The 22,900-nt window shown below is 37.4% G+C and overlaps 1 protein-coding gene across 1 annotated transcript; it reads right to left on the reverse strand.

The window, feature by feature from the left end:
• Positions 1–686: 686 nt before the first annotated feature.
• Positions 687–22,290, reverse strand: LOC107565178 (vasorin-like). The gene is made up of 2 exons (XM_016250400.1): positions 22,089–22,290; positions 687–4,684 (listed from the first exon to the last, which is right to left on the reverse strand). The coding sequence occupies exon 2, from the start codon at positions 4,652–4,654 to the stop codon at positions 2,594–2,596; it is 2,061 nt and encodes a 686-aa protein (XP_016105886.1). The 5' UTR covers positions 4,655–4,684; positions 22,089–22,290; the 3' UTR covers positions 687–2,593.
• Between the last annotated feature and the right edge of the window lie 610 nt (positions 22,291–22,900).

Raw genomic sequence — 22,900 nt, forward strand, 5'->3', positions numbered from 1 at the left:
TACAGTGTTTATAAATATTGGTTATGTTTATTTTAAAATATTTTAATTGTATTTAAATGTAATTCTATTGTTGATGATTAATTTATGTAAATATATTGTTTGTTGTTATTCATGTTTGGTTGATTTATACTTCATGTTTGTTCAAATGAACTTAAAATCCATTAAAATTTATTAGCATATGTAGAAATGAACAATAACCTAAATGCTGTAAAAGATTGTTCATTGTTAGCAGATACCTAATGCTAATTGACATACTGTATGTTAAAATTTTAATCTTATTGTAAAATATTGCAAGTTAATTTAATGTCATTATACTATACACACCCACACACCCACAAATATTTGTAATATTTGTAAATATAGACTCAAAATAATTTATTCTAAAGTGCCATGTAATGAAGACACATACTGTACCACACTATATTAGTAAATAATAAATGTTGTAGCTGAATTTCGCTCAATTTTTAGATAAATCCTGAAAAGTTCTTAAAATGTTTGTACTGATTTAAACTAAAGCCTCAAAATCTAGGATTAAACCTCAAAATCCAGAACAGTTCAGAAAAGTTAGATTAAATTAGAATTTTGTGGACATGCTGTTTTAATTACAGAGTACAAGCGTAACATTTTGGTAGGGAATAACAGTCACAGAAGAGTGTTTTTTCCATTTTATTTTATTTTCAACAGATGTCACATTTTTCTTCCAAAGAGTACACATTTTTTACATCCAAAAAAAGAGAGAAGACTTGGCTTTGTGCACAACAAAAGAGAGAAACAACAAGCATCCCAAAGTAAGCATGGGACTTGAAAGCGGTTTTGAAAATGTTTCAAATATTTGAAGCCCCTCATGCTGTGTAAAGCTGTTCCACTTTCCAGTTCAAACATTTAGATATGCTAGACGCTGACATCTTCAGCGCACATACTGCATACGGTCACAAATATGTGGCGCAGGGCTAAAAAAGGGGCTGCTGAAAGTGGGGAGAATTTGACAATTGACCTTTCTTCACTTTGGATTAGATTACTGGCTCCATTTCTCTTAACACAACTTTACTGTGCTGATAATGCTCATAAACATGCAATTCCACAATGACACTTTTGGCTTAAACACATTCGCACTTTCAAAGAGAAAAACTATCAGTCTCGTTGTACATGGGTCTTGTTATATTCTTTTCTGAAGTAAACGCTTAATGAAGATTCATGGGGAAGCTGATTAATTCAGCTAAAAAAATAAAATTAAACAAGTTTTTTATATTTGCTTAATCATTCAGTACCCTGGTATATATGAAAATACCATGGTATTAGCACCTGATACCATCACTGTACTATAGCATGCTTTTGTTAGTTTTCGTAGTCTGGTTGAAACAAATGAGCAAAGCCATCTGCATTCAGCTTGGCAATGAATACAAAAAAAATCCAAACCTGGCTTTGAAGACTTCCCCTAGTTTGTATTTGGGGCCCGTGAAGCATGAGCACAGGACATTTTTAGAAAGTTGGCACCTAAAAAAACAGCTTTGTTAAAAGCGTTTGTTATCCATATCCTTATATAGTATTAGTGTTTGTTAATGTGTGGAATTTGTTTGAGGTCAAAAATGGCTGTGGGTGTTTATAGTCTTGCAAAGTGTTTCTTTGACAGACGCAGGATGAAGACTTCACTCATGTAAAGTGAGTTTGTTTTCATTTAGAAGTAAAAGCTTTTTACTTGTTGCACTCAAGTGAGAGGAGAAAGAATGTTTGCTACAGTCTCATATTTACAAGTCAAAACAAACACAACAACTAAACACAAAAAGGGACACAGAAATGGCGCTTAAAGAAAAAGTTCACCCAAAAATGAAAATTTCCCAAACTCATGTGACTTTCTTTCTACAACAGTTTGCTTTTTGATCCATGGAAGACAATCATTCGGGTTTGGAATGACATGAGGGTAAGTCAATACCAGAATTTATTTTTGGTGAACTGTTCCTTTAAAAATACAAAAACATAATAACACAGCTTTAACATAACAGCGTAAACTAGACAACGTAAGAAAATGTCTCTTCATGTTTTGTTTTGTTTTTCACAGCAAATAATCTCCTGTGCAGGACAGATGGTGTAGAGGAACAGAGGGATGTTTAACACCAGTTTGAAGCATCTTTTAAGAGGCTGATCACTTTCAGCTTCTCTAGGCACCTCTTAGGCACAGTCCCAGTGTCTCTGATCAGTGCAATTTGTTTCTGGACAAAAAAAAGTCCAGGCGTCCAGGCATGACCTTTTGACTCCTGTCTACCACTTCCAGAGCCAGCTACACAGTTAATGAGCTACCTTTAAAGAAACCTGTTTTCCAGCCTATCAACACTGTGTTCAGTAATGTCTGGCCACTTCTCAGAGAAATATTCTTGATAGAGTCTGATATTTATGGTTATAAAAGTCACTTTAAGGCATCTGTAAAAAATGCACCTGGATTAAATACTGGCAGTCAGTTTAAGTGTTTGGCTGGGATGCATTAAAATGTTCACCAACCCACCAGAGTCTATCTAGTGTCTGCATTGCACCCGCCTGCAGGAGTCATGGAGCAAATTGCCCTCTGTGGGCTAGAGGTATGAATAGCGCAATATGCCTTTTACACATGCAAAGGTTTTGTACAAGCTACATTATTGTTGGCTGGACACTGTCCTTGTATTAAAGGTGCCTCGTATTCCAAGGTATTTTGCACTAAAGATGGGCAAGGGGTGATTTCGGGTTGTTTCGGATGTGTCAGACCATTCTCTGGATTGGTTTTTACTCCCTCTAACTCCAGAGGAGATGTCTCATGTAAATCCATATCTACTGGAGCCTTGGATCTCCTCCTGCGGTGGATAACCACCACAGTAGCTATGATGGCCACAACCATCACCACCGCCACAGCTGCCACGATGGGTATGAGAGAGGAAGAAGGTTCAGTCCTGTCAAAACTTGGCTCATGGGAGGAGTGTGGGATTCCTGCTGTGCGAGCCTCCATGCAGGCACTAACCGAGACATGGACAGGCTCTCCCAGAGGACTAGCACATACAGAATAGGTGCTATTTGGCTGTAGACCTCTAAGCGTGTATTCGGGGTAAGTTGGAGGCACATTCAGCTGTAGTGGCCGCCGGTCAGGGCCTGACAAGTTTCGGTAGGTCAGACGAATTCCTCGGATGTGTGGTCGTGTGTGGATGTAACGGTGAAGGTCTAAGGAAATGGAAGTGCTGGTTATGTGAAGGGAGCTGATTGTGTTGGGCTGGACTGTAGCAATGGTCTCGATAGAAACTCTAGGCGAAGGTGGAGGAATGAAACTTGGATTTTGAATCTCACAGTAGAGTCCTGACATTGAAGGTGGACACAGGCAAACAACCTCCCGATTTGAGTTAAATACACATGTTCCCCCATTTAGACAGATATTGGAGGGGCATATAATGTCCTCTTCAGAATCTTCTATGATTTCTCTGGGGAAGGCAGTGGTCAGGGAAAGAGGGAAGCTGTCTGTGTCTGCTGAGGCCATCTCACTTGGTGGTGCCGGGGGAATAGCGTGCATTGTGCCTAATGGTGTAGTGGAGTTTGTGGGCTTGCTTGTAGTACTGCTTGTCCCTGCGCTTGTTAACTCAATGGTCGTAGTGGGACAGCCAAAATCTTTATGCTCTAACTTTGCCAAAACTTTTCCTGAGTTTATTGGTGGAAAGTGGCAACGAGTCTCCTCCATTCTCAGCAGTTCTATTTGAGCATCCTTTACCCATGCTGGAAACCAGGCCAGTGGGCAGAGGCAGTTAAAGGGGTTTTCTGCTGCAGTGAGCTTCTCAAGTTTGGGGAAAAGGTTGAAGAAGCCCTCGGGAAAGCCTTGCAAATTAAGGTTGCTCAAGTCAAGCTCTAGCAAATTAACTAAATTTCGGAAGTCTTCTCGTTTTATAGATCCCAAGGGATTCCCAGTTAAATTGAGGTTTCGTAGGCCCCCCATTGCCTTCAGTGTAGGTTGAATCTCTACAAGCAGGTTCTGGGAAACATCCAGAACATGTAGGTTCACCAGGCTGCTTAGCAGCTCCTCATCCAGACTGGTCAGCCGCAGTCCAGCTATTTTAAGAGACTCAAGGTGTGGTGTCTGTAAATCTTCAGGTCCAATAGGTGGGATACTATTATAACTAAGGTCCAAATGGAGCAGCTTGGGCAGTTGCAAAGTTGGCAACACACTAATATGATTCCCCTGTAGCTTCAGCTCCAGTAGGTTCTCTAGTCCCTCAAATGCAGCTGGGTGAATGCTCTGAATGCGGTTGCTGTAGAGATACAGCCTTTCCAGGTTGACCAGTCCAGCAAAGCTGTCTTTGGAAATGTGGGTGATGTGGTTTGAAGAGAGATCCAGGTTGAGTAGAGAGGAGAGTGGGCTGAACACCTCATCAGGGATTTCACTGAGGGCATTCTGACTCAAGTCCAGCATTCCAAGCTCGCCAAGCTCTATAAAGTCCTGCTGCTGCAAGGTGTTGATGTTGTTCTGAAAGACGTAGAGGTTCATTGTGGACGAGGGGAGGCCACGAGGCATGTTGCTCAAGTTCTGCTGGACACAGAAGGTGACACCAATGGAGTTGCACATGCACTCTCGAGGACATCTGCTGCTCAGAGATCCACACAGTAAGTGAAACAAAATGAGATGAGACAGGGGAGATAATGGCTGCATCATTGATCACTGCCTAGCCTTTGTGATTGAATCCTGCAATAGAAAAAAAAACAGAAACCCAATGTCAAAACTTACATAGATGATCTTGTATTGTATATATGAGTTTGCACATCAATGGGCCTTTGACATGGGTGTCCAGTCCTACTCCTGGAGGACTACTGTCCTGTCCAGTCCTGCAGAGTTTAACTCCAGCCCTAATAAAACACACCTGAAACAGCAAATCAATGTTTTGTTTTCAGGGCCTCTACTATAAGTGCTCAGTGATGGTGCAGATTGGGGCCCTCCAGGAGCAAGGCTGGACACCCCTGGCCTATGCAGATCATGGTAATAAACATTTCAGTGTTTGATGTTCAGATGGTTCTCCTTGCTAAACCATTTTGGTATTCGTTTGGGACCATGCAAAATGTAAAATTTGGGTTCTGAACCAAAACCAGTTTTGAACAATTCCTTTATATGGCTTACAAACAGAAAATGGCACACTTGAAGCTTTTGTCAAGGCTTTGAAACTCAATCTTACACAGAGAAAACAACAACCATCCTGCAGGGCAATCCTCCAGTTGTGATGACCAGAATTGCCATGCCCAATGTAACTTTGATATTTAAATTACAAAAATACTGCAGGTAAAAAAAAAGCTTGGTCTGCTGTGGCAGAAAGTTTGTAAGTGTTTTTGAGTCAGTTCTGAGTTAGTCACTGATGCCTCCTTAGTTAAGATGAATAAATAGGTGCATGACTCTCTGCACTATAATTGAAGGTTGTTTCATTGTGTGGCTAAAAAAGTTTTGTCTTTATTTTCCTTCAGCATTTTCTGAGATCATCTGTGGTATATGGCCCAGCTGACCGAATGTCTGTTGACCTGCCTTGCACTCAGTTTCACTCTTTCCACTGTTTGCTTAATGAGTTCATCTCAGAGAGTTTAGACCTCATCCCAAAATGTGTCCTCAGAGCAGCCCACCCAGCGTTTCAAAGCCCAGCACACACAAACCTGGAGATTCTTCATTGACACAACTTACATTGTCTAAACATAAGTAGCTTTCTAAACGTGCAAAAAATAAATAATTGCTAGCTTAAGTGGTGCCCCTTAATTTTCAGTGAAAGTCCTTGTGTTATTTTGTGTATGTCCCTTTTTGGTGATTGTTCAACAATCTCTTTGATTTTCTAGTGAACAAAAGCCTAGGCCAAGCCTCTGCCATCTTCTCCACTGCTGATATAACAATGTGTATGTTTGTGAGTACAAAGAATAGTTTACTGTTCCAACAAGAGTCCTGGCTGCTAAAGGGCCAGTCTATTGATGGAGATGAACAACCATTCGTTTGGCAGGTACTCACTCTTTTCATTCTTTTTTTCTGTCCGAGTTTCCTTTTGTGAGCCTCTTTTTCTCACATCAACCATTTATCTTTTTTCTCTGCCCCTTCATTCCCTCCTCCTGTTGAAGGGCAATGGCTTGGTTATTAGGAAAGCTTGTGATTTTATGTGCTCACACTGTTTTGTTTTAATCTGATCTGATAGAAGAAGCCTGTTTGACTCTGTTGTGCCGCTGTGTTTTGGAACGTGATATCTACTTATTAGCTGGTCCAAGCTAGTCATTGGCTGGTCGACCAGGCATCACTTTCCAAAAATCAGCTTGACCAGCTAGTTTGTTGCTGGTATAATTTGGTCTACCAGCTAATTGACAGCTGAGATCAGCTAGAAACCAGCTATCATGTTCCAAAGGTAAACAGCTTAAGCTCGACTTTCCTGCAGGGATGGGAAGGAGAGTGAGTATGTATGAGTTTGCCTTATGATTAGATGATCTGACATTCAATTTGGTCCAATTATTAAAATTGTAATTATTCTACTGTTTCATCTTAGTCATATAATTCATCATTTGGTTTTCCTCTCCAGCTTATTTTATATATATTTCGTTTTTGATATTTTAGGCACTGTACTTTCAGCTGCAGTTTTAAACATCTCTTGTATGTTTTGGCTTTCCATTCCATCTTCCTTGCTATATAATGTGTTTGGACTCTCTGCAGGTTGCTTGACTTTTGAACAGAAACTAGAGCTTTCATTAAAGGGGGTTGCTACCTTCCCGTCTTTTCTCTCCTGTCTTCTCTCGCCCTCCTTCCGTTCTCCCTTTCTTCTCCGGCATATGCACAATCCCACCGGCACGGCAGGAATTTTGCAATAACCCTAAAAATCTATCTTCATCACAGGAAGGCATGGGGCCTCCTAAGGTTTTGACATTTCTCTCTCTCACTCTTTCTTTATTTGTTTCAGGGTTCATGTACTTGTTTGCCAATCTTCTGTCAGAACTGATTGCATGAAAACAGGTTTGACGAGGATGGCATGAGGTGCAGAAGGAGGTCACAGGTGAAGCAGAGCTGAATGTCATCAAGACTTGTTTTCTTTGTAAATCACACATCAGAGTGATCTTAATCGTAGTCACTGATTTAATAACAAATGCAGAATGCTATTTATAAAAGGATTGTTGGAGACAGTTCACCCAAAAAAAGAACATTTCATTAGAATGTTCCTATTATCTTCACAAAATAAGATATATACAGTATATATATATATTTATTTTTTCCATACAATTAAAGACAAAGTTGTTTTGCACCCCATTGAATTTCATTGTACGGACAATATTAAAATTATTTTAATTTAAATTCATAAGCCTATGTACTAAGTCATCCACTGGAACGCCACAGTTGGCAGAAGCTAGAGATTACAGTTTATAAAGTTTTAAATATGAATATTTTTCTTACACAAACACGTCGATTTGCATATACAGATAGGATGGCTTGAGGGTGAATAAATCATGGGGTAATTTTAATTTTTGGGTGAACTATCCTTTTGACATTAAGTCAGTCTGATGATTTACAGCACTCTTTTAGCCTCTCGTCAGACACGTGAACACCGGCATGCTTACACACACCCAAAAATCAACACACAGGTATCACTCCAACACACACACAGACACACACACTCCCTCTGGGTTTGGCTCAGCGTTGTTTTATTTATAAGCCATGAATGATGAATAAATGCCCAGCTGCATGAGAAATCAAAAAAACAACAACATCCGTTTGTATTCTTATTAGACTTCTCATTACTTCTGACAAGAATGTTTTTTAATTAGTGAGTGATGAGAGAGAGGACTTGGAAAGGGACATAAAACAAGATTTAGAAACTGGAAAGACACGATATGAGATACCTCGAATGATCCTGTTTACAGAGTATTTGTGTGGGTTTTGTTTTTCACTCATTCCTTTTCATCCTTTATCCTTCCTTTAAAAACTGCTTTTGAATGGCGAAGTTCTAAATAAATATACCTGAAACCGAAAACTTAAACTAAAGAAAGTGTGTATTTTGTGAATGTGATTATCATGAAGAGTCCAGAGACAGTGAAACAGTTGTTGGGGAATGAACTAAACTAACTAAAAATGACTAACTTAACATCATATAATAGCTTAGTTGTTTACTTTTTCAAACAAAAGATATGGACATACACTCTTAAAAATAAAGGTGCTTCACGATGCCATAGAAGAACCTTTTTGTCTAAATGGTTCCATAAAGAACCTTTAACATCTGAAGAACCTTTCTGTTTCACAAAAGGTTCTTTGTGGCGAAAGAAGGCTCTTCAGATTACAAAAAAATAAGAAAGAGATGATTCTTTAAAGAACCTTTGACTGAATGGTTCTTTGTGGAACCAAAAATGGTTCTTCTATGGCATCGCTTGAAGAACCTTTTGAAGCACCTTTATTTTTAAGAGTGTAATCTAGCACTGGGAACGGATTAATTTTAGTGATTCAGTTCATTATTTTAAATTAACCAGTACAAATATGATTTTCTGATTCAATTTAAACTTTGTCCAGATGTCCCAGTTCAGCTTTTTATCTAACTTTTAAGTATTATGTTAATGAACATTTTTAACCAAAATAATTAAAAAGGGGTGTTGGTAGTTAGTTGTTAGTTAGCCTAGTCCAGTTACAGATAAATACTCTATATCTGTATATCTATATATGATATAACCAGTTATTTGATTTAAGAGATATTGAATAAAATATCCCCTTTAGTAGTTAGCCTAATGCAGTTAGCAACTTAATGTTGGTAGATTGTGGTGAAGCTAAGTATTTATGTTTGCTAGACATTTATCTATATCACAACCAACTAATACAAATATTTAGCTAAAGTTTTTGCATTTAGCTTGTGGTGGCCTATAGCTAAACAGTAGCTTGTATAGCTAACTGCTAGTTAGCAGCCTGTAGTGTTGCTAACTATATTTAGCTACAAATTTGTTAGTAGCTTGTTGTATAGCTAAATATTTTTGGTAGTAGTGTAGCTAACTGCGTAATGCTTGTAGTTTGCAATTTAACAAACTACTTATTCTTAGTAGTTGTAGTGTAATTACTTTTTCTAAATAGTAGCTTGGCAATTGACCTGTTGTTAAAATGTGGGACACTCACACACCAACACACATAGTTTCACTCACTCACATTTACATTTAGTACAGGCAGAGGTGTGAATGTGTGTTTCTTTAAATAACATACTTGTAATGCTACTTTCCTGAGATTACTCAGCCACACACACACATATTGACACACAGATAAATACACATTTCCGTCAGCAGCTCCTAAGCACAGCTGGATTGTGTTACCCAGAAAGCATTGGGACGGTCTCTCCGGGTGACAGCGCACTCCCATTAAGTAACTGTTTTGCGATTAGGGTAGGGGGAGGATTTCAGGGAGGGAAACCAAAAGAGAAACAGGCATGTGCAGTTAAATGCGGATTCTGTATGAGTGTGCACATGCCTATAAGCAGCTGTTTGTGTTTACGCATGCTTGAATCAAGCCCATGAACATGTGGCTGATTTAAAATACAAAACAGATTCATCAGGGCAACTGTGATTTTCTTCATGCTTCACTTCAACCACAACAAGAGCTTCTAAAGCAGAGCCAGAGCCAAGTCTTTGCTGTCATCCACTAGCACTAAAATCACCAATAAGATCGCTTCAGTATCTTAACTCTTTCTCCCTTAGACATCAATGAGACTAAATGCAAAGTAAACAGAGACTACAAATCCGAAACCACATGATCTGAGCTCTGCTATCTACATTAATGTTATAGCGCTATAGCTTACTGTATGTCAACAATTTTCAGCAATTGCAACCCATCTTTTTTGGATGGATTTTAACCATTGGGAATTGATTGGATCATGAAAAGTGGCATTATAGTACCATAACAATTTTGGCTCTTTTATGTTACCCGATAACATCAGCAGAACAGGAAAGTAATTTATGAGGTGAAGTCATAGTAACACGATTATCGTAATTTTTTATTTTATTTGATATTACAAATATATAATTAATAAAATAAATACAATAAAATATTATACAAATAATATTTAAAAAATTAATTTTCATGAAAAATAGCAAGAATAGCACTTTGTGAATCTTGTGCAATAAGACCAGGAATGCTGAATTACTTAAAAAAAAAAAAAAAAAAATCAATGTGTTGATATGTAATCTTCGAAGACCCAACTCAAGAACGAGCTAAAAAGTTTCTTTAAAAAAAGGAGGATTAATTTACAGTAAACCCAAGGTTGTGCAGGAAAAAAACTACTTAAAACTTAAAGAATTTATTAAATAAATAAAAAACTTATTAAAGGGTGAGTTCACTGATTTTAAACCAGCTTTGTATTCCCAGAGGAAAGAAAAATATTGCTTAGAGTTTGCTCTTCCTAAGTTCAGGAGACTTAGTTGTGATTCTCATATATTTCTCATTTTAGTATCAACAGTGTTTTAGATGTTTCTCCTGAAATTCTTTAGGTCAAATTTAAGTAGACACAACTGAGACACGAGGAGGAGTCCAAAATGAGAATTGGCTGTGAGAACATGGACGATCTCTATATTGTCTTTGCTGTAATTGCTTTCAAGACACTATTCTAAAAATGTTTTATTGCTCAGAGGTTGCTCTTTCTTTCTTTTTTTTTGTGGTTACATTTTTTTTTTTTTACCATTAATAGGCAGGGCAGCAGGATGAGAGACAGGAAACAGTGGGAGAGGTGAGAAGAGAACAGAGGTAGGAAAGTACCTTTAGCTGGGACTCGAACTCATGCTGTCTTAGGTGCAGTTGTGCCTTCATGTTTTTATCTGCTGCCTACAAGGCTATGGTTCTTCTGACAAAGCTTACTTTACACTCAGGATACTTAAACGCCGCTCGCCGCCCTTTCCCGATCCACTTCGCTTCCTGTCTACAATACTCTCCTATCCTAATAAAAAGGCAAAAATGACAAAAATAAATCTAAAAAAAAAAAAAACCTGTGGTTATACAAATGGTAATCAATAGGCCAAAAAACATGGTTACTACACATTTACTACAGCAAAACCATAGTTAATTTTTGTGAGGGGTAAATAAACTATGTTTATTATCTTTCTGTGGTACCTACACCAAGATATCCCTGTTTATTTGTCAGCAAAAGTCCGTAAAACGAGTCATGAGGTGGACTGTCAACAACTCCAGGGCTTTTTTTTGGTATCCCTGCTCACGGACAGTCTCTAAAATCATTGAGCCCAGTGCACTATGGGTGTTTCCCTCCCTGTTTTTATTTGAGTGCTTTTGCTCTGTTTTCTCTATTTGTGTAGCATCAATTTAAAGGCGCAAATGTAATTTATTAATGTCAAGAACTCAAATTTTAGGTTCAGATTTCTTTGGACTATTATTAAATAACCATAATTAGGTCCACTTAACAAGTAGTTTCCCCCAACATATTAATACAAACAAACACACACTTCAAGACTAGTGCAAAAAACCAGACTAAGTGCAATGAAGGTAGACCGTCCTCCCACAATTTTGCCCAGGGCCTGCAGGCAGTTCAAGTTACAATGTACTCTGTGTGCATGTGCACACCTGCTAGCTGTGCACCTCGGCAGAGACACCGCATTTCTGTGTGAAACGTGAGAAACTTAACAAGACAAAAGACCAAAGTAGACCAACTTACACATGCCGCTGACACACGCCAGCCTGTCATATACTGTTACAAAGGTGCTTATCTATCTATCTATCTATCTATCTATCTATCTATCTATCTATCTATCTATCTAGCTATCTATCTATCTATCTATCTATCTATCTGCCTACCTACCTACTGTGGTAAAAACTATGCCTGTAAACTGTAGCATGTCTGGCACGAGAAGCATTTTAAGATGGGTGTGTTTATGAAAGATGTAATTTGGTGTTCTTAGCATCCTTTTGTGTTGCACATTTCTTTCTGAAGGGCTGCATTTGAAAGGTCAGTGCGTTTGCTACTTGGTTGCCTGTAATATGTTGCTGCTATGACTAGCATGCTGTTAGGTGGCATAATCTGAAGCCATGGCATTGTGTGTGCATGATTCATATTTGCTCTGTGCCTCTCTCTTTATGAATATGCTATACAAAAAGTACAGCTCTTTTACACTCATTCATAAAACATGATGAATGTAGTTCAGAAACACATTTGCATACAGATATTAAGACTTGTTTAGAATTTATTTTCATACTCCATTGGGCAAAGAAGTAATTTGCTATGGAGTAGTTAAATTGCGTTTTTATTTTATTATAAGAATAAAGTTATATTTTCCAAAAGTACGTCTTAAAGGGGTCATATGATGCGATTTCAATTTTTCTTTTCTCTTTGGAGTGTTACAAGCTCTTGGTGCATAAAGAAGATCTGTAAAGTTGCAAAGACTAAAGTCTCAAATCCAAAGAGATATTCTTTATAAAAGTTAAGAGTCAGCCACGCCTACCTAAAATGGCTCGTTCTAACACGCCCCCACATATCTATGTCACTATCTGGGAAGATTTGCATAACGCCGCCCAAATGTTCACACAAAGAAAGAAGGCGTAACTTTTATTCTCGCTGTAGTATTGTTGTTGCTGCCATGTCGTGAAGACGCTGTGTTTTTCGTTGTGAAAGCGAAACTACTTTGTTTGGCCTTCCAAAAGAGGACAATATCCGCTTCATCATACCTGGAGCTGATCCTTGCTGGTCGCTGAGGAAATATATCAACTTCGTGCTGTGGATCGTCGGATCGGCTTTCACCGTGGACGAAGCGGAGTCCAGCCTGGGGTCGTCACATGGGGTTGCCGCAGGCATCACAATATGGTAAGGGATGTAACATTTCCGTCACACGCTTGAGGAATTCGGCCAATCACAACGCACTGGATAGCTGGCCAATCAGAGCACATCTCGCTTTTTCAGACCGATGAGCTTTGTAAAAATCGACGCGTTTCAGAAAGCCGGGCATAGAGGAGAAACAATAATGTACAGTATGTCGAAAATGATGTGTTTTTTTTTACTTTAAACAGCATAAACACATTTCATTACACCAAATACAGTTCTTTTTAGCAGCATCATATGACCCCTTTAATGTTATGGTTATGAAATGCTCCAATTCGACTATAATGAGTTATATGAACATCTTTTATGATACTGTATATCACTTTTAAAGCTTGAAAGCTTATTCATTGTAACTACATGCGAAATAGCTTGGAAAATAGGCCTCAAATAATAATGTCCATTAAATTATCCTCATTCAATTATTAAACACTCATTAAAACTTCAAAATACACATTACAATTCTTCATTAACATTAAATACATGATATATTAACATATTAATTTTATTGTATGAATAAAATATGAATTTATATTCATATTTTTTATCAATTTTTTTTTATATATATATATATATATATATAGACTAACTGTACCAATAAAATGTGCAATCAATCATTGATCGGTTTAAAAAGGGCAAACTGCACTTGAATTGTGTAGTGACAAATGAAGAGTGAGGGAGAACTGTTTGTACTTGTCTATACATGTCTCTTTCTCTCTTGCTCTTGCTCTCTCTCTCTCTCTCTGTGCAGGTTTAGTTGGTTTAGGACAGGTTCCTTGTAGTTTTTAAGCTCTGTTTTTCTGGTTTACCTTCAGACTAAATATGTGTGTAATAGAGTTAATCATAACCGCTTTCACCTTGACATCTCTCAAAAAAAAAAAAAACACATACACACACACACAAACCATACAAGAATATGTATCTGACTGAGGTTAACACTTGTACACCTGCTAAACACATTCAGCAGCAAGTTATTCAAGTTAACACATTCTTTATGGTTATTCCATGTACTACGTAACACATAATAGGTGTCAAAACATTGCTGGCCTGACGCCATAGATCTTAATGCCATGACTCATACGCAAGTACACAGATTTCAGGCGCTAGTGTCAGTCACCAGTCAAAGCCTTGAGAGTTAAATGATGATTAAAATTGATCTGCAGTCAAAGAGTCCAGCAGACGTTTACTCACACTGCACAGGTGTGGAAAGCATCCATGCCAGAGAAAGAGAATAAGAGAGAAACTAAACTAAACCAAATCTAAACCAACTATTTCATGGAAAAGAGCTGTTTTTAGGCTACACCAAATTAGTTTAAATTTGAATATGAATTGAATGTGAACCTAAAGTTGAGCATGAAATGAATTGAACTGAGCTAGATAAAGGGAAAAACAATGAAATCAGAGATAACCATAAAAATGACTGCATGGGAAAACTTGAATTAGAATTTTAATATGAAACTGATGAATGTGAACGAGAAGTGAATTGGCCTGAATTAAGTGAAAAAATATATATATAGTTATGCTATATGCTAGTTATGTACAAGAAATTCATTTGAATTTGAATATGAATTAAATGTGAACCTGAAGCTGGGATCCAGGGCAGTGAATGGGTGCCATCAGAATGAGAGTCCAAACAGCTGATAAAAACAGCACAATAATCCACATGTAATCCACACCACTCCAGTCCATCAATTAATATCTTTTTGAAGCGAAAAAGCTGCATGTTTGTAAGAAACAAATTCATCATTAAGATGTTTTTAACTTTAAACTGTTGCTTCCAATTTCATGGAAAAGAGCTGTTTTTAGGCTACACCAAATTAGTTTAAATTTGAATATGAATTGAATGTGAACCTAAAGTTGAGCATGAAATGAATTGAACTGAGCTAGATAAAGAGAAAAACAATGAAATCAGAGATAACCATAAAAATGACTGCATGGGAAAACTTGAATTAGAATTTTAATATGAAACTGATGAATGTGAACGAGAAGTGAATTGGCCTGAATTAAGTGAAAAAATATATATATAGTTATGCTATATGCTAGTTATGTACAAGAAATTCATTTGAATTTGAATATGAATTAAATGTGAACCTGAAGCTGGGATCCAGGGCAGTGAATGGGTGCCATCAGAATGAGAGTCCAAACAGCTGATAAAAACAGCACAATAATCCACATGTAATCCACACCACTCCAGTCCATCAATTAATATCTTTTTGAAGCGAAAAAGCTGCATGTTTGTAAGAAACAAATTCATCATTAAGATGTTTTTAACTTTAAACTGTTGCTTCCAACAAAAGTAGACAGTCCTCTATCCATAATATTGCATTATCCAGTGAAAACATCAGCCTGTCTGAATTAAGAGAGAAATATGCACAGATCAAGCACCGTTTACAAAGAAAACAGTTGTTGCATTTTGATATGAGAGGACAACAGGGGTTTATGGATCATGGACTTTTAACTGGAAGTGACAGGTTGAAGTTAAAATCATCTTGATGGATTTGTTTCTTAAAAACACAGCTTTTCGTTTCATGTTAATGATGGACAGGACTGAAGTGGTGTGGATTGTTTGTGGATTATTGAGATATCTTTATCAGCTGTTTGTCAAATAACTTTTTATTTATTAATCGAATAACCTTGCAATATTCACAAGTTTCAGAATAAATTTTCTTATAGAAAACAGCACAATAATCCACATGTAATCCACACCACTCCAGTCCATCAATTAATATCTTTTTGAAGCGAAAAAGCTGCATGTTTGTAAGAAACAAATTCATCATTAAGATGTTTTTAACTTTAAACTGTTGCTTCCAACAAAAGTAGACAGTCCTCTATCCATAATATTGCATTATCCAGTGAAAACATCAGCCTGTCTGAATTAAGAGAGAAATATGGACAGATCAAGCACCGTTTACAAAGAAAACAGTTGTTGCATTTTGATATGAGAGGACAACAGGGGTTTATGGATCATGGACTTTTAACTGGAAGTGACAGGTTGAAGTTAAAATCATCTTGATGGATTTGTTTCTTAAAAACACAGCTTTTCGTTTCATGTTAATGATGGACAGGACTGAAGTGGTGTGGATTGTTTGTGGATTATTGAGATATCTTTATCAGCTGTTTGTCAAATAACTTTTTATTTATTAATCGAATAACCTTGCAATATTCACAAGTTTCAGAATAAATTTTCTTATAGGCACATAATTAAAAACTGTAACACCCCTTCCTCGGCCTGTTAAAATACAATACAGTGACATTCAAAAACAACTTTTAAGTTACAATACATTGCTTTAAGGAATAGAATTCCTTAGTGTTTATCAGCTGTTTGGACTCTCATTCTGACGGCACCCATTCACAAAAGAGGATACATTTTTCCAAATCTGTTCTGATGAAGAAACAAACTCTTCTACATCTTGGATGAATTTTCAGCATTTTTTAGGTGAACTATAACCTTTAATGTGAATTAGAATATGAATTTAGTGTGCCTGTAGTTGAAAGAAATTTAATTGAACGTAGTGCAAAAGGGAGAGAACTCACGGCTGGGACGTGCTGGAACAAATCGCCCCACCACCCCCTTCTTGCCCCGCAGGGGGTGCCCTGTCTTCTGACCAGCTGTGTCAGCTTGAGACTTTTCTGTGTCAGGGGCTCTAAAGACTTCAGTCTATCAGACCAAATCTCAAATCTGATATACTGTACGATTCTACGCAATTTCTAGGCCATTCATCAAATAATCACATTTGTGATACTGTGCATATGATCTCCTTTGTTGAAAAGGTCAGATGTTCTTGCTTCCACTGAAACACAAGATGCTCTTTTCACAAAACTCAGTTCATACAACGCAAATGCCTTTAAAACAAAGGGGCAACAAACGAAATACCAAAATACTACAAAATCAACACAGAAGCGCTGTTTAGAGCTCAACACCTCAGTCCTGAATTACATAGCAGATCTATTTACAACCACCAGCCCATTAAAACAAATAAACGAATGTGACACCAGATGCAGTTCAACTCCAGTGATGATGAGGTATGTTGGAACAAGATCAAATCAATTTCTCTGCCTGTCCCGACATGTTTGTACCATGCACGGTGACATTGGGGCTCCCTGGTGACATTTACCTCCTTTGAATGGTGTAGCTGTTGCTTGTAATGTGTAGACATGGTGTAAGCGTGGCTAAAGTAACTAAATACTATAGGGAAGTTCTCTGTCACTCTCCAGCACACTGATCTGTTTGTGTGCTGTTGCAGCTCGCTGAAAAGCAATGAAAGACAGTCCAATACAATGTGTGTGTGTGTGTGTGTTTAAAAGGCTTATCTGATCCTGTCCTGGCAGTCTGCTGATGAATTTGTTTTGAGACCATTCATTTGTGGCACTGATCAATTAAAGCGTACAAGTGACCTCAGTGTGACTCTATCAGTATTCTCAAGTTAGTTTTGTGCCTTTGCCGTGTGAATATGCAGAGGGATTAGCCATTCATAATAGATGTCACTTACATCTCTAAAGGATAATTCTGTCATCATGTACTCATAATATCACTGTCTTTCTTCTGTGGAACACGAAATTAGCTTTTTTCTTCATACAATGAAAGTCAGTGGGGTCCAATGATGTTTGGACAACATTGGACACAAAAGAAGATTTAAAGATCTTATTTTGTGATAGAATTGACATTTTTGATTGAACTATCCATGAACGTTTTTTTAGCTAATAAGATTAGCTAATAGCTCATTTTTATGTTTTTGAAAGAAGTCGGTTATGCTCACCAATGCTGCATTTATTTGATCAAAAATAAAAAGAGTTATACTGTGAAAAAATATATTTACAATTAAAACTTTGACTCTTTTCCATTTTAATATATATTTAAAATGTAATTTATTCCTGTGATTCAAAGCTAAATTTCCTGCACCCATTACTTCAGACTTCATTGTCACTGTGATACATTTATTCAGGAATCTTTGATGAGTAGAAAAAAAGAAAAGCATTTATTTGAAATAGTAGTGTTTTAAAACATTGTAAGTGTATATTTAGTCACTTTTGATCAATTTAATTCATAAAAAAGCTCAATGACTTTTTGTATGCAGTATGTATTTTTGAGCATCTTCTTTATCAGATGTGCATGTTTAGTATGTTTGTATTATAACTCACTGTTGCAGCTTTAATATAACTCATGTAGCAGCCAAAGTAATCATAGAAGCAGATCCCTTTGATCAAACAGCATTCTCCCGAGTAACTGCATTTGAAGGACGGCAGACGGATGTTTGCTGTTCTTAACTTGTGAAAACCTGAACACCACCCAACAGATGCAGCCAAACACCATAACTCCTCAAGCGAATAACAAGATGTTACAGTTCACATTCAGAAAGAAAAAAGATTTTAAAAAGAGTGGAAGATGTTCTCAGTGCACCTGGGAGATGTTTTACTTGCAGAGTAGGCTATGTATCCTCAAAAACTGCAAAACAATGATTGTTTTCAAACAGGTTTCTGCTTGTATCTTCTATTGGTTGAATAAACAGATAGCTCCACCCCGAACTCCCACTATTGGTTGAACTAGTGTTGCTATGTGCTGTTGGTCGGGATGTGCAAAAAAACAGAGTAGATGTTTTGAATCCCCGCTTCTCGGGGGATTCAATCAACAAATGGCTTTTGTAAATCTGTCTCTGCATATTAAGAAAGTATTTTAGCATAGCATCCAGTCTTGTCCATGCTTATTTCTAACATTGTTCTGACCTCTGTTATGCTTTATGTGTGTGTTTATTTTTCTTTGTTTCTCTTGGCATTGGCTCTTGCCTTCACTCTGCTCATGATCACACACACAGCAGGGCTACAATCTAAACTCTGTTTTTACAAGTGGACACCATAGCAGAGCATACATAAAATAAATCCTAAAAGCCAAATCATGAGATAATACAGTACTTGAGCTTTTCTTCACCAGTCTTGCTTATCTCTTGTCAGCACTGGTGGGGAAGCTTACATTTAAAGTGGATTTATATTCAATTCAACTACATTTTCTTACATTTAAGATTGATATTAGATACAATTAAAAAAACACAAGAATCTAAAACACGGTAATGATCAGCCTGTGAAGCTACTGAAAATGTATTTCAATTACTACTTTTAGTTAGCAATTTCCAACACTCCTGGTCCAAATGTTATTACAAAAACTAAGTTAAGACCAAGTTTAGTTATTGAAGAAAACTTCAAACTCAGATTATGGAGAACATGGAGATTCTCTCCAATATGGACAATCTTGATCTGAATGTTTATTTTATATTTATTATATATTACTTTTGATGCTTCTGTTTGTGTTCCTGAGAAAGCAATTATCCTAATTCAGGTATATTTTTTTGTTTGCCACAGGCCCATATGGAATCTACGAACATCAAACTTTTTGAGCTGATTTTTGAGGTACAATTTGAAGTAAAATGTGTTAAACAGTAGCTAAAAGCATAATAAAAGAACTAATAATAATAAAAAGAACATATCAGGGCCAGGAAATACACTGAATGTGTTCCGAGCTCTCTGACACTAGTAAGGTTGAATGTTGTCCCATTGTTTCATGCTTAATGCTCCTGTATTGCAACTCTTTGTTTACCCAACACTTTAAGGAGGATTGAACCAAAGGAAAATCAAATCCCAGTCTTAGTAGGAGGGCTCATGCTTTGGCAGTCACTACTGCAACAGATTTTTGTGATTTTGAGTGATCAGTATAATCCAAACCAGAAGTGACGTGTTTCCATCTGACCTTTCACAACAGCCAGAGTCGCACTCAAGACACAAAAGACCCAATCTTTACAATCAAAGTGTTTCTAACTAAATAACCTTCAGATGTCAGACACTTGACTCTACCGCAGACTAATTAAGGTCATTCTTAACTTAGCATCTGCACACACTTATTCCTGCTCACTGTGTCTTAACGTCCATCATGCAGTTATTAACTGTGACTGGGAAGCTCCTTTTGAGATACTCCCCTATTTAGTTGTCATGGTGGCATGACCCAAGATCTTATTAGCTGACCCTTGGGATTAGTCCAAGCCTGGCCGTGGGGTGGGGGGTGGGGTATTGGGGTTTAAGCCTTCACCTCCGAATGCCCACTATAACATCCCACTAGTCCCTTTAATTAAATTGCTGAGACACCGCGTCAGGAATGTTTGCCTGTGCTTTTTGCTTGCTCTCCTTCTATATCTCTGTCTTTGCTTTTCTCATACGCTCAGCCCTCCTTCGTAGCCTAAGTACCCCCTTCGTGTTTGCCTCTCCCGAACGATGACTGGCAGCCTGCCAGCTGATCTCTAAGTCTGACTGAACAAAAATGAGAAGAACATGTTAACATGCTTACTACAGTTATTATCACACATTACATAAGGAGTGCAGCACAGATTACTAATGACGGATCGGATTTTACTCGCAGCTGGGTTCTTGGTCTGCTTTGAGGTCATTCATAAACAATATCTCGCTAAAAAACAAGCAAATAATATCTTGGGTTTTCTGCTCAAAGGGTCAGTTGAGTGCAGTACGAATGTGTGCTTATGCAATCTGTTAAACTGTTGAAACTTTATCTGCACACAGCCAAAAAAATAAAGGTTCTTCAAAGCGTTCTTAACTCCTCCAGAAAAGTATATTAAGTTCTTGAAATGCTTATGTGGTTCTGATGGTTGATGATGAAAATAGTTTGTTACATTATAGGATCTTTGGACCAGCATATTGGTTTCTGAGTTCCTGCCAGCAAAATATGGTTTTCTAAAGGATATGCTAAAGATTAAAAAGCTAAGGTCCTTTTTAGAGAGTGTGCACTCTTAAAAATAACGGGTTCTTTATTGGCAATGATGCTTCCATAAAGAATCTTTACCAACTATGGGATCTCTCCATTGCACAAAAGATTCTTCAGATTATTAAAATGTTCTTCACACTAAGAAAAGTGGTTCTTTTAAGAACTGTTCACTGGGGAGGCTCTTTGTGAAACCAAAAAAAAGTTTTTCTTTGCTATTATTGCGAAAACCTCCGGTTGGAACCTTCATTTTTAAGACTGTATGCTAAAACCTGTTAACTTCACAGATGCTACCCCTCATTTGTTATGATGATCTACTGGGTATTTAAAGGTTATGACCATTTCAGCATCTCCTTCAGACTTCTAACCAACCACTGAGCAATAAAAAGTGGCATACAGCTGAGGAGGATTACCAGAACTATCCAGAATCACTAAAATGAATGGCCAAAATCTCAGCATGTCACTCAACCCTTGCTGTAAAGTACGTCTTAATAGAGTCCTCCACAAAACTTTTCTTCTCAACTGTTGAGGTGTCTTTGAAGCAACACAGATAATGGGTTTAAAAGCCAGAATGACTGAGCATAATCTACTGTACACCCCATGCACTGTTTAACCCTTTTATATAACTTAAATTAATAACAAAAAAGATGTTATGATACTTTGCTATGATGCTGCTGATGGTCTTGCACAATGCTGTCTTGTGGCATCCCAGCACTGTTTATGTGATATAGTCTATTTGTGCTAAAAGTGATGTAGATTGATAGCACCTTGTTTTGTAGATGTACTGACTGATAATGAACAGAACTGTTGTGGTTATCTCCACAGGAGAACGCGATTAACGTTTAATCTAACTTTGTGGTTAAAAGCACAGTGGTGTTTTTGCAATCTGTTCACACATGCACATATGTACAGCCACTCAAACCGTATAAGAATGTCAGCCCCAAAACACACCACCATATTCGCACATATAACATAATGTAATAAATATGTAATGTAGTGTATGTATGTTATATAATATAGCCTAATACATACGTCATTCAAATTTTTATAACTTCCTGACTCACTATTAAGATTTGTCGCTTCAAAATAGAATGCATTCGTTATGTTTCATTGTGTTTGTGTTTATTATGAGGGATAATGAGATAGAGGAACGTACTTTAATTCACAACCATTTATCACCGACCAAGCAGTTCTTGCCCAATATGATATATTGACTTGGGTTACCTGGTACGAAGCGCATAATTTTAAAACAGACGTGCTTTAGTGAAGCCACTTTGAAAGCTCATGAGATCAGAAACTTTCAAACGTTTTAACACTGTTATTCACTGTCAATTTGTTTTCGCAACAAAAGTAGCCTAAACAAAAGTTTCAGAATTAAACATGAATTCCATATTATTATTTCCAGTGTAGCACACTGAAATGCTTTGTGCAACCCAAATATAGATCTATTAAAGAACCCATAAAGATAGCCTATATTAAATATTTTTTTAATGTTTACATTCTGTCATATTCAGCGAGCATCTAAATGAATAATTTGTTGCAGTGCTTACCTATAAAATGCGAAACGGGAAGCAAGCGTGCGTTGTTTTATCCACAAGAGACCACGTAGCGTAATAAAAGAATGACTTTCAAGACTCTTGTACGGTCATTCATTAGGCAGGAATAATTTCTCCTGAAGGGAAGCTCTGACACACATCACCATACAGCGCACATACGGAGCCTCCCCGTTCCGTACAGGTTGCGTCCAACCAGACGTCTGAACTTTAGGAACACGATGGTGTTTTTGCTGCATGGCAGGAGCGCAACACCTCCAGAGCTTTAAGAAGGAGGAGCAAAACTCTTCAGGCTTGACACAACTCTCCGTCGCCGGGCTGTGGTGACAAAGGGTATGTGCCCAATAATATATCATGCTATAAATATGCAGTGTAGCCTACACTACAGTATGCAGTTTGTAATGGAATATTTCTTTAAGGTGCGGTCACATTATTTCGCGGGCAAAACTGGTCATTGTTTATTGTCAGTATAGTGAAGCACAGCTCACACAACACATAGGCCTATCCCTTAATTACTTTTCTTATAGTGAAAGTGTAATAACCATGTTTTTTTCGCTCTCTCTTTTTTTGCATATGAATTAGCTACCGTTTGTATAAACTTTTTTTTTAAACCATGGTTAGTTTTCGTAAGGGTTTCAAACCAAGCAGCTTCTGTTCAAGGCGGAGAATTCACGGCAAAATCTGTGAGGAAATCTTTCGCCCTCAGGCAAAATTCCCATTGAAATTTCGCCCGCGAAAATTAACCGAACAACCATAAAATTAACAGATACTTTAGTGCAGTTGTTGTTTTTACAGTAAAAATGTGGTAA

This window comes from Sinocyclocheilus grahami, unplaced genomic scaffold, assembly GCF_001515645.1.
Source record: "Sinocyclocheilus grahami isolate Dianchi unplaced genomic scaffold, SAMN03320097.WGS_v1.1 scaffold986.1, whole genome shotgun sequence".
Lineage (NCBI taxonomy): Eukaryota > Metazoa > Chordata > Actinopteri > Cypriniformes > Cyprinidae > Sinocyclocheilus > Sinocyclocheilus grahami.

Coding starts and splice junctions, on each gene's coding strand:
- LOC107565178 (XM_016250400.1), bottom strand. CDS start 4,654: ATGATGCAGCCATTATCTCCCCTGTCTCATCTCATTTTGTTTCACTTA.